Raw genomic sequence first — 16,971 nt, 5'->3', positions numbered from 1 at the left:
TCGCCCCTCCCTCTGGTCTCGGTCTTGACTCGGTCTCACCCTCCCTCTGGTCTCGGTCTTGACTCGGTCTCGCCCCTCCCTCTAGTCTCAGTCTTGACTCAGTCTCGCCCTCCCTCTGGTCTCGGTCTTGACTCGGTCTCGCAACTCCCTCTGGTCTCGGTCTTGACTCGGTCTCAGACCCCTTGTCCCCCTCCTGGTCTCGGTCTTGACTCGGTCTCGCCCCTCCCTCTAGTCTCAGTCTTGACTCAGTCTCACCCTCCCTCTGGTCTCGGTCTTGATTCGGTCTCGCCCCTCCCTCCGGTCTCGGTCTTGACTCGGTCTCGCCCCTCCCTCTGGTATTGGTCTTGACTTGGTCTCGCTTTCCCTCCGGTCTTGACTCGGTCTCGCCCCTCCCTCTGGTCTCGGTCTTGACTCGATCTCGCCCCTCCCTCTGGTCTCGGTCTTGACTCGGTCTCACCCCTCCCTCTGGTCTCAGTGGAGTGGTCATAACCTGGTTTTCTCAGCTGCTGCCTGCCATGCCATCTGAATGAACAAAGACACTGTCTGTTCCAAACATGAGGAAGTGGATATACAGTACATCTGCTCAGAGAGCCTACCAATGTTCCCTCTAAGCTGTGTGCATGGTCGTGCAACCGGACAGAATAAATATCAGCCTGTGCAGAGAAGCACAAGATTGAACTTCACTCAACTTTCTTTGAGAGTTTTTCCTATTAGTTAATACTATCAACGTTTCCCTTTATTGTGGGAATTGTGATCGAATCAACGCAATATTGGCCACTTTCATTGCAACATACCGAAACAAAACGAACCATGCAAGAGATTTTGTTGTAGGCAGAATGCATCAGAGTAGGATTCTATCTCATCGACAGGCATGACCCATAATCTACACAGACCGGTGCGGCATAACCAATCAGAGCTGCAGCAGGCCTATATGCAAATAGACCATTGATGTATATGGATCTGTGCCATTCACTTTGAACTGGACTGTTTTTACAGCATGAGCGGTCGCGATTATTATGCACTTGTTTTGAGATCAAAGCGAGAGCTGCATGTAGCCAAGTGTGCACATTTGTTCATATCCTTTGCTAGTTAGTGAGTTATTAGCCCAGTTATAGATCATTTGTAGTCAGAAATGGGGGAGTGGTTGCTTCCTACAAGAGCACAAAATGTGAACATTTCTAGCCATTTTTGAAAAGCGAGTCAGGTAAAGAGCTTTTTTTTTATATCTTAAAGGGACAGTGTTATATTTTGAGACAGGCTTGAATAAGCTAAGTAGCCAATAGGCAGAGGGTAGCATAATTTGTCTGATACTCTGTAATAATGGTACGGGAATAATAATGCATTTTATTTTGAAAGTGGTTAATGTCAAGTCCTGCATGGTTTTTTTTTAAGTCTCATGGAATGTATGCCTTGATTGAACACCACACATTGGCTGCTACTGTAGGCTGAATTATAGAACAGCTATTTCCATGTTATAATGTTATGGGATGCATTTTCTCCATTGTTTATGATGGTAGGCCACTCTGGTAGGCCTACATTATGATCAAATAGCCACAGTAGCCTACTTGGCCACTGTTAAATATGTAACTTAAAGCGGGTACAGCCTCAGTGTTTACAGTAAACACGCAATGGAAGTTGCACAGAATTTTCACAACGTTCAAGGTTGCGCTCAGCAGACTAGATATTTGCTCGGTGCCGAAAGAAATTAGAGGGAACTTTGGAGCATACCCTACCCCACCCCACCCCAGCCTCCCTGCCCCAGCCTCCCCTGCCCTCCCCTGGCCTTTAACGTCCCCTGCACTGGTACTCCATGTATATAGCCATGTTATTACCTGGTACTTCCTGTATATAACCATGTTATTACCTGGTGCTCCCTGTATATAGCCATGTTATTACCTGATACTTCCTGTATATAGCCATGTTATTACCTGGTACTCCCTGTATATAGCCATGTTATTACCTGATACTTCCTGTATATAGCCATGTTATTACCTGATACTTCCTGTATATAGCCATGTTATTACCTGGTACTCCCTGTATATAGCCATGTTATTACTTGGTACTTCCTGTATATAGCCATGTTATAACCTGGTACTCCCTGTATATAGGCATGTTATTACCTGGTACTGCTGCACATCGACTCAGTACTGGTACTCCCTGTATATAGCCATGTTATTTTTACTCGTTATAGTTATTCGTCATTCATTGTGTATTTATTTGTCATGTCACAATTTAAAACGTCTGTCTTATCTTTAACTCTGCATTTTTGGGAAAGGCCCGTAAGTAAGCATTTCACTGTTGGTCTACACCTGTTGTCTACGAAGCATGTGATAAATATTTTTTTTTTTTAGATTTGCGTATTGCTGTGGATAGAAAGACATAGATCAAATATTTTGAGACAATGCTAACCTTACCTTCTTCTCTCTTCCCCCCCCCCCACAGGTGAACAACAATGGCCTGGTCTCGTTCCTCAGAGAGGTGTCTCAGTTCACACCCGTGGCGTTTCCCATCGCTGGCGACCGGAGGGTTGTGGCGCCGTTCTGGGCTGACGTGGACAACAGGCGGAGGGGGCAGGTCTTCTACCGGGAGAGTAAAGACCCATCTGTCCTCCAGAGGGCCACGGCTGACGTCAGACGATACTTCTCTGAGTTCCCAGAGTTCAGTGCAACGTGGATCCTCATCTCAACTTGGCACAAAGTCACCTTCTTTGGAGGCAGTGACATAACACCGGTAGGATTCTCAACCAATCAAATAAATAAATAAATCACTCAACCAATCAATCAATCAATCAAATGTATCTACATAAGAAGTTGTCACAAAGTGCTTTAGTCAATCTAGACCTCCAAAACACAGGAAGGAGCACAGAGGCACAAACTCCCCCAAGGATAAGGGGAGAGTCTTGTCTTGTTATTCAACATCCTAGTGTGCTATATGTGACCTGTTGACTACTGTGCCCTGCAGGTGAATACGTTCCAAGTGATACTGATCACCAACGGAGAGCTATCCTTCACCATCTTCCAGTACCATGACATCACCTGGACAACAGGCATGCACGCCAGCAGTGGAGGAGACCTGGCAGGGCTAGGGGGCATCGCTGCACAGGTAAGATCACAGAGATGTCCTCACAAACCATGTTTATAGGTAACATCACAGAGATGTCCTCACAAATCATGTTTATAGGTAACATCACAGAGATGTCCTCACAAATCATGTTTATAGGTAACATCACAGAGATGTCCTCACAAATCATGTTTATAGGTAACATCACAGAGATGTCCTCACAAACCATCATAAATGTCTTCATAAACCATAGCTACAGCCAGGATCACACCGTCCCCATTTTGCCCTCAGAACAGCTTCAATTTCTCGGGACATGGACTCTACAAGGTGTCGAAAGCATTCCCATGTTGACTCCAATGCTTCCCACAGTGTGTCAAGTTGGCTGGATGTCCTTTATGTGGTGGACCATTGTTGATACACACAGGAAACAGTTGAGTGTGAAAAACCCAGCAGCGTTGCAGTTCTTGACACACTCAAACCGGTGCGCCTGGCACCTACTACCATGCTCCATTCAAAGGCACTTAAATATTTTGTCTTGACCATTCAGCCGCTGAATGGCACACATACACAATCCATGTCAATTGTTTAAAGTCCTAAAAATCCTTCTTTAACCTGTCTCCTCCCCTTCATCTACACTGATTGAAGTGGATTTAACAGGAAACATAAATAAGGGATCATAGCTTTCACTTGGATTTATCTGGTCAGTCTGTGTCATGGAAAGAGCAGGTGTTCTTAATGTTTTGTAAACTATATATACAGGACCAGTCAAAAGTTTGGACACACCTACTCATTCCAGGGTTTGTCTTTATTTTTATTATTTTCTACATTGTAGAATAGTAGTGAAGACATCAAAACTATGAAATAACACATATGGAATCATGTAGTAACCAAAAAAAGTGTTAAACAAATCAAAATATATTTTAGATTTTAGATTGGACTGCAGAGTGAAGGAAAATCAGCCAATAAGTGCTCAGCATATGTGGGAACTCCTTCAAGACTGTTGGAAAAGCATTCCTCATGAAGGCTGTTTGAGAGAATGCCAAGAGTGTTATGATTTAACTGGATAGAACCCAAATGCAGACAAGTACACCAAGCCAGAGAAGTTTTAACAGGTTTATTTACAATGTTCAACGTCCAGGTTTCCAAATATAGGGGAAGAGCAAGTCCAGGTACAGGGAGGGTAACATATCCAGATCAGGGCAGGTGTGGTACCGTAATGTCCTAGTGTCCGTGGTGAGTCCAAAAGAGAGGTCCGGTAATGGAGAGCAGGATGGTGGTGGCAGGAGTGAAGCGGAGGCAGGAGTCAGGTTCCAAATATCTGTGGCACAGGAGAAAAAGTAAATATAACAGGCCAAAAACACAAAGAGCAAAATAACCAGGTTGAGTCGGCAGCGAGACTAACATGGTCGTCTTGACTATGATCTGACGATGAGTGGTAAGTTTGACCGGGTCTTAAAGGCTGAGGTGATTATGGTGAATGAGCTGCAGCTGGAACCCTGACTCCCGCACACCAGACCTCACTCCTGCAATCAAGGACAGACAGAGGGGAGGGAGAGAGCTACCTAGCAGTAGTAGGCCTAACAAAGAGTGTGCAAAGCTGTCATTAAGGAAAAGGGTGGCTACTTTGAAGAATCTCAAATATAAAATATATTTTGATTTGTTTAACACTTTTTTGGTTACTACATGATTCCATATTTTGATGTCTTCACTATTATTCTACAATGTGGAAAATAGTAAAAATAAAGAAAAACCCTGGAATGAGTAGGTGTGTCCAAAGTTTTGACTGGTGCTGTATTCAATCGAACGCTGCTGGCACCCGCCCACCCGACTAGAATCACTACTCTCAACGGGTCTGACCTAGAGTATGTGGACAACTACAAATACCTAGGTGTCTGGTTAGACTGTAAACTCTCCTTCCAGACTCACATTAAGAATCTCCAATCCAAAGTTAAATCCAGAATCGGCTTCCTATTTCGCAACAAAGCCTCCTTCACTCATGCTGCCAAACATGCCCTCGTAAAACTGACTATCCTACCGATCCTTGACTTCAGCGATGTCATTTACAAAATAGCCTCCAACACTCTACTCAGCAAATTGGATGTAGTCTATCACAGGGCCATAAGTTTTGTCTCCAAAGCCCCATACACTACCCACCACTGTGACCTGTACGCTCTTGTTGGCTGGTCCTCATTACATGTTCGTCGTCAAACCCACTGGCTCCAGGCCATCTATAAATCACTGCTAGGCAAATCCCCGCCTTATCTTAGCTCATTGGTCACCATAGCAACACCCACCCGTAGTATGCGCTCCAGCAGGTATATCTCACTGGTCATCCCCAAAGCCAACACCTCCTTTGGCCGCCATTCCTTCCAGTTCTCTGCTGCCAATGACTGGAACGAATTGCAAAAATCTCTGAAGCTGGAGACTCTTATCTCCCTCACTAACTTTAAGCATCAGTTGTCAGAGCACCTTACCGATCACTGCACCTGTACACAGCCCATCTGAAATTAGCCCACCCAACTACCTCATCCCCATATTGTTATTTATTTTGCTCATTTGCACCCCAGTATCTCTATTTGCACATAATCTCTCACATAGAAGGATTACTTTATCCTATCCCAGGTATTCCTTAAAGAGGTGGGGTTTCAAATGTCTCCGGAAGGTGGTGAGTGACTCATGGTATGGGTATGCTTGTAATTGTTAAGGACTGGGGAGTGTTTTAGGATAAAATAAGATACGGAATGGAGCTAAGCACAGGCAAAATCCTAGAGGAAAACCTGGTTCAGTCTGCTTTCCACCAGACACTGGGAGATTAATTCTACTTTCAGCAGGACAATAACCTAAAACACAATGACAAATCTACACTGGAGTTGCTTACCAAGAAGACGGTGAATGTTCCTGAGTGGCCGAGTTACAGTTCTGAGTTAAATCTACTTGAAAATCTATGGCAAGACCTGAAAATGGTTGTCTAGCAATGATCAACAACCAATTTGACGGAGCTTGAAGAATTCTGAAAAAAATAATGGGAAAATATTGCAGAATCCAGGTGTGGAAAACTCTTAGAGACTTACCCAGAAAGACTCACAGCTGTAATCGCTGCCAAAGGTGATTCTAACATGTATTGACTCAGTGGTGTTAATACTTATGTAACTGAGCAGGTGAATCCAGGTGAAAGCTATGATCCCTTATTGATGTTACTTGTAAAATCCACTTCAATCAGTGTAGATGAAGGGGTTAAATAAGTATTTTTTTTAAGCCTTGAGACAATTGAGACTTGGATTGTGTATGAGGGTGAATGGGCAAGACTAAAAATGTAATTGCCGGGGTATGGTAGTAGGTGCCAGGCGCACCGGTTTGTGTCAAGAACTGCAACGCTGCTGGGTTAATCACGCCCAACAGTTTCCCGTGTGTATCAAGAATGGTACACCACCAAAAGGACATCCAGCCGACTTGACACACTGTGGGAATTACTGGAGTCAACATGGGCCAGCCTCCCTGTGGAACGCTTTCGACACCTTGTAGAGTCCAGGCCATGACGAATTGAGGCTGTTCTGAGGGCAAAAGGTGGGGGTGCAACTCATATTAGGAAAGGTGTTCCTAATGTTTTGTACACTCAGTGTATATACAAGCAGTCCCACGAGGAAACAATAGAATGCTTCACCCGGATTTGGGCCTCTTAGGGTTAGGGACTTGGAAATTTGAGATTGCGATTTCAGGTTGAATTAAAATTCTCAGACAACATGGCATTGGCTGGCCATTGAGACCGTGAGCTTCCTTTGGAACTCAAACAGGGTTTGTTTTTGCTCTCTGATGGGAGTTTTTTTCATTGAGGTGTTTTAGTAGCTAGCTATCAAACGGTTTTGATACAACCTGATTGCATGTTTGAATTGTAATTAGAAATGTATTCAGACAGCTCATATTTTTTATTTTTTTTATTTTCCCCTTTATTTAACCAGGTAAGCCAGTTGAGAACAAGTTCTCATTTACAACTGCGACCTGGCCAAGATAAAGCAAAGCAGTGCGATAAAAACAACACAGAGTTACATATGGGGTAAAAAAACATAAAGTCAAAAATACAACAGAAAATATATATAGACCTATAAGGCGATTTAGATGAAGTATCCCACTTGTTCTACCCTAGGTGTAAGGTTGTGCACCCTATATTCCCTATAAAGTGCATTTACTGGCCCTTGGGACACAGATTAAAGAGATTCTCCAGTACTTTTGTATATCTTTTAGCCAGTAGTTCTGAAAGTAGCGCTCACGAGCCAATAGTGGTCCCCGGAAATTGCCTACTAGGTAACATATGTGCAGATATGTGCACGACGTCATTGCTTTCTCCCTCGCTCTACTGTGTGTGAATCTCGCTAGCTGTCACTCAAATTACGAGGGGCTGAAGCTCATTGTCTAGACCTGGAATTGCTAGGGGGCTGACCCACATGGGGGAAAATGTAGGGAAAATCCCCACAGCACAGCTTCCAGAAAAAAACAATCGCTTTCAAACTAGGGATTTTGTGGCTAATTGAGGTAAAACACTAAATCTGCTCATAGATTATGCATGTATGAACTACACATTGGCACATCCAGCCCAAAGTGGGTGGTTTAAAAAATGACTTAGTAGTCATCAAAGTTCCGTCCGGAGCATGTCTTTAAGGGTGGTCTCTTCAGCATCACTCTGAACTGTAACTCGGTGTCTCTCTCCTCCTAGGCAGGTTTTAACGCTGGCGACGGGAAACGTTATTTCAACATCCCCGGGTCTCGTACCGATGACGTGGTGGACGTGGAGGGAACCACCAACGTGGGTTACCCCGGGAGATGGGTGTTCCGTATCGACAACGCCCAGGTGGAGGTGGGCGGATGCAACACCTCTGGTAATATGGAAGAGGGATAGGATGGATATTTAATCATTAGGAATGTTTTTTATTTATTTATTTATTTTTATGTTAAGTGTGTTGTGACTTTGTTAAATGCACTTTAATAATTGGGAGATGATTTTGATTTTATTTGATAGGGCATTGTCTTATTTCAGATGACACAACATTCGTCTGCACTGATAAAACATATCCCCCATTGTCTTAGGTCAAGCTGGTTGGGACTAGCGTTTTGTAGGAGTGACGCTGCATGACGTAAGACAATGGGGGATAGGGTTAATGGTTCTGAGAGAATGGTATAGAGTAATAGAACCCTCAACTAGCATATATCTCTCCTCCTCACTAACTAGCTGTTATATCTCTCCTCCTCACTAACTAACTGTTCTATCTCTTCTCCTCACTAACTAGCTGTTCTATCTCTCCTCCTCACTAACTAGCTGTTCTATCTCTTCTCCTCACTAACTAACTGTTCTATCTCTCCTCCTCACTAACTAGCTGTTCTATCTCTCCTCACTAACTAGCTGTTCTATCTCTCCTCCTCACTAACTAACTGTTATATCTCTCCTCCTCATTAACTAGCTGTTCTAACTCTTCTCCTCACTAACTAACTGTTCTATCTCTCCTCCTCACTAACTAACTGTTCTATTTCTCCTCCTCACTAACTAACTGTTCTATCTCTCCTCCTCACTAACTAACTGTTCTATTTCTCCTCCTCACTAACTAGCTGTTCTATCTCTTCTCCTCACTAACTAGCTGTTCTATCTCTTCTCCTCACTAACTAGCTGTTCTATCTCTTCTCCTCACTAACTGTTCTATCTCTTCTCCTCACTAACTAACTGTTCTATCTCTCCTCACTAACTAGCTGTTCTATCTCTTCTCCTCACTAACTAGCTGTTATATCTCTTCTCCTCACTAACTAGCTGTTCTATCTCTTCTCCTCACTAACTGTTCTATCTCTTCCCCTCACTAACTAACTGTTCTATCTCTTCTCCTCACTAACTAACTGTTCTATCTCTCTTCACTAACTAGCTGTTCTATCTCTCCTCACTAACTAACTGTTCTATCTCTCCTCCTCACTAACTAAATGTTCTATCTCTCTCCTCCTCACTAAATAACTGTTCTATCTCTCCTCCTCACTAACTAACTGTTCTATCTCTCTCCTCTTCACTAACTAACTGTTCTCTCTCTCCTCCTCACTAACTAACTGTTATATCTCTCCTCCTCACTAACTAACTGTTCTATCTCTCCTCCTCACTAACTAACTGTTCTATCTCTCCTCACTAACTAGCTGTTCTATCTCTCCTCACTAACTAACTGTTCTATATCTTCTCCTCATTAACTGTTCTATTTCTCCTCCTCACTAACTAACTGTTCTATCTCTCCTCCTCACTAACTAGCTGTTCTATCTCTTCTCCTCACTAACTAACTGTTCTATCTCTTCTCCTCACTAACTAGCTGTTCTATCTCTCCTCCTCACTAACTATCTGTTCTATCTCTTCTCCTCACTAACTAACTGTTCTATCTCTCCTCCTCACTAACTAGCTGTTCTATCTCTCCTCACTAACTAACTGTTCTATCTCTCCTCCTCACTAACTAACTGTTCTATTTCTCCTCCTCACTAAATAACTGTTCTATCTCTCTCCTCTTCACTAACTAACTGTTCTCTCTCTCCTCCTCACTAACTAACTGTTATATCTCTCCTCCTCACTAACTAACTGTTCTATCTCTCCTCCTCACTAACTAACTGTTCTATCTCTCCTCACTAACTAGCTGTTCTATCTCTCCTCACTAACTAACTGTTCTATATCTTCTCCTCATTAACTGTTCTATTTCTCCTCCTCACTAACTAACTGTTCTATCTCTCCTCCTCACTAACTAGCTGTTCTATCTCTTCTCCTCACTAACTAACTGTTCTATCTCTTCTGCTCACTAACTAGCTGTTCTATCTCTCCTCCTCACTAACTAGCTGTTCTATCTCTTCTCCTCACTAACTAACTGTTCTATCTCTCCTCCTCACTAACTAGCTGTTCTATCTCTCCTCACTAACTAGCTGTTCTATCTCTCCTCCTCACTAACTAACTGTTATATCTCTCCTCCTCATTAACTAGCTGTTCTAACTCTTTTCCTCACTAACTAACTGTTCTATCTCTCCTCCTCACTAACTAACTGTTCTATTTCTCCTCCTCACTAACTAACTGTTCTATCTCTCCTCCTCACTAACTAACTGTTCTATTTCTTCTCCTCACTAACTAGCTGTTCTATCTCTCCTCACTAACTAACTGTTCTATCTCTCCTCCTCACTAACTAAATGTTCTATCTCTCTCCTCCTCACTAAATAACTGTTCTATCTCTCCTCCTCACTAACTAACTGTTCTATCTCTCTCCTCTTCACTAACTAACTGTTCTCTCTCTCCTCCTCACTAACTAACTGTTCTATCTCTCCTCCTCACTAACTAACTGTTCTATCTCTTCTCCTCACTAACTAACTGTTCTATCTCTCCTCACTAACTAGCTGTTCTATCTCTCCTCACTAACTAACTGTTCTATATCTTCTCCTCATTAACTGTTCTATTTCTCCTCCTCACTAACTAACTGTTCTATCTCTCCTCCTCACTAACTAGCTGTTCTATCTCTTCTCCTCACTAACTAACTGTTCTATCTCTTCTCCTCACTAACTAGCTGTTCTATCTCTCCTCCTCACTAACTAGCTGTTCTATCTCTTCTCCTCACTAACTAACTGTTCTATCTCTCTCCTCCTCACTAACTAGCTGTTCTATCTCTCCTCACTAACTAACTGTTCTATCTCTCCTCCTCACTAACTAACTGTTCTATTTCTCCTCCTCACTAAATAAATGTTCTATCTCTCTCCTCTTCACTAACTAACTGTTCTCTCTCTCCTCCTCACTAACTAACTGCTATATCTCTCCTCCTCACTAACTAACTGTTCTATCTCTCCTCCTCACTAACTAACTGTTCTATCTCTCCTCACTAACTAGCTGTTCTATCTCTCCTCACTAACTAACTGTTCTATATCTTCTCCTCATTAACTGTTCTATTTCTCCTCCCTCACTAACTAACTGTTCTATCTCTCCTCCTCACTAACTAGCTGTTCTATCTCTTCTCCTCACTAACTAACTGTTCTATCTCTTCTCCTCACTAACTAGCTGTTCTATCTCTCCTCCTCACTAACTAGCTGTTATATCTCTTCTCCTCACTAACTAACTGTTCTATCTCTCCTCCTCACTAACTAGCTGTTCTATCTCTCCTCACTAACTAGCTGTTCTATCTCTCCTCCTCACTAACTAACTGTTATATCTCTCCTCCTCATTAACTAGCTGTTCTAACTCTTCTCCTCACTAACTAACTGTTCTATCTCTCCTCCTCACTAACTAACTGTTATATTTCTCCTCCTCACTAACTAACTGTTCTATCTCTCCTCCTCACTAACTAACTGTTCTATTTCTTCTCCTCACTAACTAACTGTTCTATCTCTCCTCACTAACTAGCTGTTATATCTCTTCTCCTCACTAACTAGCTGTTCTATCTCTTCTCCTCACTAACTAGCTGTTCTATCTCTTCTCCTCACTAACTGTTCTATCTCTTCCCCTCACTAACTAACTGTTCTATCTCTTCTCCTCACTAACTAACTGTTCTATCTCTCCTCCTCACTAACTAACTGTTCTATCTCTCCTCACTAACTAGCTGTTCTATCTCTCCTCACTAACTAACTGTTCTATATCTTCTCCTCATTAACTGTTCTATTTCTCCTCCTCACTAACTAACTGTTCTATCTCTCCTCCTCACTAACTAGCTGTTCTATCTCTTCTCCTCACTAACTAACTGTTCTATCTCTCCTCCTCACTAACTAGCTGTTCTATCTCTCCTCCTCACTAACTAGCTGTTCTATCTCTTCTCCTCACTAACTAACTGTTCTATCTCTCCTCCTCACTAACTAACTGTTCTATCTCTCCTCCTCACTAACTAGCTGTTCTATCTCTCCTCACTAACTAGCTGTTCTATCTCTCCTCCTCACTAACTAACTGTTATATCTCTCCTCCTCATTAACTAGCTGTTCTAACTCTTCTCCTCACTAACTAACTGTTCTATCTCTCCTCCTCACTAACTAACTGTTCTATTTCTCCTCCTCACTAACTAACTGTTCTATCTCTCCTCCTCACTAACTAACTGTTCTATTTCTTCTCCTCACTAACTAACTGTTCTATTTCTCCTCACTAACTAGCTGTTCTATCTCTTCTCCTCACTAACTAGCTGTTCTATCTCTTCTCCTCACTAACTAGCTGTTCTATCTCTTCTCCTCACTAACTGTTCATCTCTTCCCCTCACTAACTAACTGTTCTATCTCTTCTCCTCACTAACTAACTGTTCTATCTCTCCTCCTCACTAACTAACTGTTCTATCTCTCCTCACTAACTAGCTGTTCTATCTCTCCTCACTAACTAACTGTTCTATATCTTCTCCTCATTAACTGTTCTATTTCTCCTCCTCACTAACTAACTGTTCTATCTCTCCTCCTCACTAACTAGCTGTTCTATCTCTTCTCCTCACTAACTAACTGTTCTATCTCTTCTCCTCACTAACTAGCTGTTCTATCTCTCCTCCTCACTAACTAGCTGTTCTATCTCTTCTCCTCACTAACTAACTGTTCTATCTCTCCTCCTCACTAACTAGCTGTTCTATCTCTCCTCACTAACTAGCTGTTCTATCTCTCCTCCTCACTAACTAACTGTTATATCTCTCCTCCTCATTAACTAGCTGTTCTAACTCTTCTCCTCACTAACTAACTGTTATATCTCTCCTCCTCACTAACTAACTGTTCTATCTCTCCTCCTCACTAACTAACTGTTCTATCTCTTCTCACTAACTAGTTGTTCTATCTCTCCTCACTAACTAACTGTTCTATCTCTTCTCACTAACTAGCTGTTCTATCTCTTCTCACTAACTAACTGTTCGATCTCCCCCTCAGTAACTAACTGTTCTATTTCTTCTTCTCCTCACTAACTAACTGTTATATCTCCCCTCAGTAACGAACTGTTCTATTTCTCCTCCTCACTAACTAGCTGTTCTATCTCTCCTCACTAACTAGCTGTTCTATCTCTCCTCACTAACTAACTGTTATATCTCTTCTCCTCACTAACTAACTGTTCTATATCTCCTCACTAACTAACTGTTCTATCTCTCCTCCTCACTAACTAACTGTTCCATCTCTCCTCACTAACTAGCTGTTCTATTTCTCCTCCTCACTAACTAACTGTTCTATCTTTCCTCCTCACTAACTAACGATTCTATCTCTCCTTCTCACTAACTAATTGTTCTATTTCTCCTCCTCACTAACTAACTGTTCTATCTATCCTCACTAACTAACTGTTCTATCTCTCCTCCTCACTAACTAACTGTTCTATCTCTCCTCCTCACTAACTAGCTGTTCTATCTCTCCTCCTCACTAACTAACTGTTCTATCTCTCCTCCTCACTAACTAACTGTTCTATCTCTTCTCCTCACTAACTAACTGTTCTATCTCTCATCACTAACTAACTGTTCTATCTCTACTCCTCACTAACTAACTGTTCTATCTCCACTCACTAACTAACTGTTCTATCTCTCCTCCTCACTAACTAACTGTTCTCTCTCTCCTCCTCACTAACTAACTGTTCTATCTCTCCTCCTCACTAACTAACTGTTCTATCTCTTCTCCTCACTAACTAACTGTTCTATCTCTCCTCACTAACTAGCTGTTCTATCTCTCCTCACTAACTAACTGTTTCTATATCTTCTCCTCATTAACTGTTCTATTTCTCCTCCTCACTAACTAACTGTTCTATCTCTCCTCCTCACTAACTAGCTGTTCTATCTCTTCTCCTCACTAACTAACTGTTCTATCTCTTCTCCTCACTAACTAGCTGTTCTATCTCTCCTCCTCACTAACTAGCTGTTCTATCTCTTCTCCTCACTAACTAACTGTTCTATCTCTCCTCCTCACTAACTAGCTGTTCTATCTCTCCTCACTAACTAACTGTTCTATCTCTCCTCCTCACTAACTAACTGTTCTATTTCTCCTCCTCACTAAATAAATGTTCTATCTCTCTCCTCTTCACTAACTAACTGTTCTCTCTCTCCTCCTCACTAACTAACTGCTATATCTCTCCTCCTCACTAACTAACTGTTCTATCTCTCCTCCTCACTAACTAACTGTTCTATCTCTCCTCACTAACTAGCTGTTCTATCTCTCTTCACTAACTAACTGTTCTATATCTTCTCCTCATTAACTGTTCTATTTCTCCTCCTCACTAACTAACTGTTCTATCTCTCCTCCTCACTAACTAGCTGTTCTATCTCTTCTCCTCACTAACTAACTGTTCTATCTCTTCTCCTCACTAACTAGCTGTTCTATCTCTCCTCCTCACTAACTAGCTGTTCTATCTCTTCTCCTCACTAACTAACTGTTCTATCTCTCCTCCTCACTAACTAACTGTTCTATCTCTCCTCACTAACTAGCTGTTCTATCTCTCCTCCTCACTAACTAACTGTTATATCTCTCTTCCTCATTAACTAGCTGTTCTAACTCTTCTCCTCACTAACTAACTGTTCTATCTCTCCTCCTCACTAACTAACTGTTATATTTCTCCTCCTCACTAACTAACTGTTCTATCTCTCCTCCTCACTAACTAACTGTTCTATTTCTTCTCCTCACTAACTAACTGTTCTATCTCTCCTCACTAACTAGCTGTTATATCTCTTCTCCTCACTAACTAGCTGTTCTATCTCTTCTCCTCACTAACTAGCTGTTCTATCTCTTCTCCTCACTAACTGTTCTATCTCTTCCCCTCACTAACTAACTGTTCTATCTCTTCTCCTCACTAACTAACTGTTCTATCTCTCCTCCTCACTAACTAACTGTTCTATCTCTCCTCACTAACTAGCTGTTCTATCTCTCCTCACTAACTAACTGTTCTATATCTTCTCCTCATTAACTGTTCTATTTCTCCTCCTCACTAACTAACTGTTCTATCTCTCCTCCTCACTAACTAGCTGTTCTATCTCTTCTCCTCACTAACTAACTGTTCTATCTCTCCTCCTCACTAACTAGCTGTTCTATCTCTCCTCCTCACTAACTAGCTGTTCTATCTCTTCTCCTCACTAACTAACTGTTCTATCTCTCCTACTCACTAACTAACTGTTCTATCTCTCCTCCTCACTAACTAGCTGTTCTATCTCTCCTCACTAACTAGCTGTTCTATCTCTCCTCCTCACTAACTAACTGTTATATCTCTCCTCCTCATTAACTAGCTGTTCTAACTCTTCTCCTCACTAACTAACTGTTCTATCTCTCCTCCTCACTAACTAACTGTTCTATTTCTCCTCCTCACTAACTAACTGTTCTATCTCTCCTCCTCACTAACTAACTGTTCTATTTCTTCTCCTCACTAACTAACTGTTCTATTTCTCCTCACTAACTAGCTGTTCTATCTCTTCTCCTCACTAACTAGCTGTTCTATCTATTCTCCTCACTAACTAGCTGTTCTATCTCTTCTCCTCACTAACTGTTCATCTCTTCCTCTCACTAACTAACTGTTCTATCTCTTCTCCTCACTAACTAACTGTTCTATCTCTCCTCCTCACTAACTAACTGTTCTATCTCTCCTCACTAACTAGCTGTTCTATCTCTCCTCACTAACTAACTGTTCTATATCTTCTCCTCATTAACTGTTCTATTTCTCCTCCTCACTAACTAACTGTTCTATCTCTCCTCCTCACTAACTAGCTGTTCTATCTCTTCTCCTCACTAACTAACTGTTCTATCTCTTCTCCTCACTAACTAGCTGTTCTATCTCTCCTCCTCACTAACTAGCTGTTCTATCTCTTCTCCTCACTAACTAACTGTTCTATCTCTCCTCCTCACTAACTAGCTGTTCTATCTCTCCTCACTAACTAGCTGTTCTATCTCTCCTCCTCACTAACTAACTGTTATATCTCTCCTCCTCATTAACTAGCTGTTCTAACTCTTCTCCTCACTAACTAACTGTTATATCTCTCCTCCTCACTAACTAACTGTTCTATCTCTCCTCCTCACTAACTAACTGTTCTATCTCTTCTCACTAACTAGTTGTTCTATCTCTCCTCACTAACTAACTGTTCTATCTCTTCTCACTAACTAGCTGTTCTATCTCTTCTCACTAACTAACTGTTCGATCTCCCCTCAGTAACTAACTGTTCTATTTCTTCTTCTCCTCACTAACTAACTGTTATATCTCCCCTCAGTAACGAACTGTTCTATTTCTCCTCCTCACTAACTAGCTGTTCTATCTCTCCTCACTAACTAGCTGTTCTATCTCTCCTCACTAACTAACTGTTATATCTCTTCTCCTCACTAACTAACTGTTCTATATCTCCTCACTAACTAACTGTTCTATCTCTCCTCCTCACTAACTAACTGTTCCATCTCTCCTCACTAACTAGCTGTTCTATTTCTCCTCCTCACTAACTAACTGTTCTATCTTTCCTCCTCACTAACTAACGATTCTATCTCTCCTTCTCACTAACTAATTGTTCTATTTCTCCTCCTCACTAACTAACTGTTCTATCTCTCCTCACTAACTAACTGTTCTATCTCTCCTCCTCACTAACTAACTGTTCTATCTCTCCTCCTCACTAACTAGCTGTTCTATCTCTCCTCCTCACTAACTAACTGTTCTATCTCTCCTCCTCATTAACTAACTGTTCTATCTCTCCTCCTCACTAACTAACTGTTCTATCTCTTCTCCTCACTAACTAACTGTTCTATCTCTCATCACTAACTAACTGTTCTATCTCTACTCCTCACTAACTAACTGTTCTATCTCCACTCACTAACTAACTGTTCTATCTCTCCTCCTCACTAACTAACTGTTCTATCTCTCCTCCTCACTAACTAACTGTTCTATCTCCCCTCACTAACTAACTGTTCTATCTCTCCTCCTCACTAACTAACTGTTCTATCTCTCTCCTCCTCACTAACTAACTGTTCTATCTCTCCTCCTCACTA

General features: G+C 41.8%; 1 protein-coding gene across 1 annotated transcript in view; it reads left to right on the top strand.

Moving 5' to 3' along the window:
* Positions 1-16,971, top strand: part of LOC121537619 (sushi, nidogen and EGF-like domain-containing protein 1) — a 101,058-nt gene that overhangs the window by 33,242 nt on the left and 50,845 nt on the right. The window contains exons 2-4 of the mRNA XM_041845203.2: positions 2,443-2,730; positions 2,962-3,102; positions 7,769-7,931. Of these exons, the coding sequence (XP_041701137.2) occupies positions 2,443-2,730; positions 2,962-3,102; positions 7,769-7,931 (592 nt within the window). The remainder of the gene's footprint in view (positions 1-2,442; positions 2,731-2,961; positions 3,103-7,768; positions 7,932-16,971) is intronic.

This window comes from Coregonus clupeaformis, chromosome 11, assembly GCF_020615455.1.
Source record: "Coregonus clupeaformis isolate EN_2021a chromosome 11, ASM2061545v1, whole genome shotgun sequence".
Classification (NCBI taxonomy): Eukaryota; Metazoa; Chordata; class Actinopteri; order Salmoniformes; family Salmonidae; genus Coregonus; species Coregonus clupeaformis.
The sequence above is the reverse complement of the archived record's forward strand: the minus strand, read 5'-3'. Positions and strand labels throughout refer to the sequence as shown.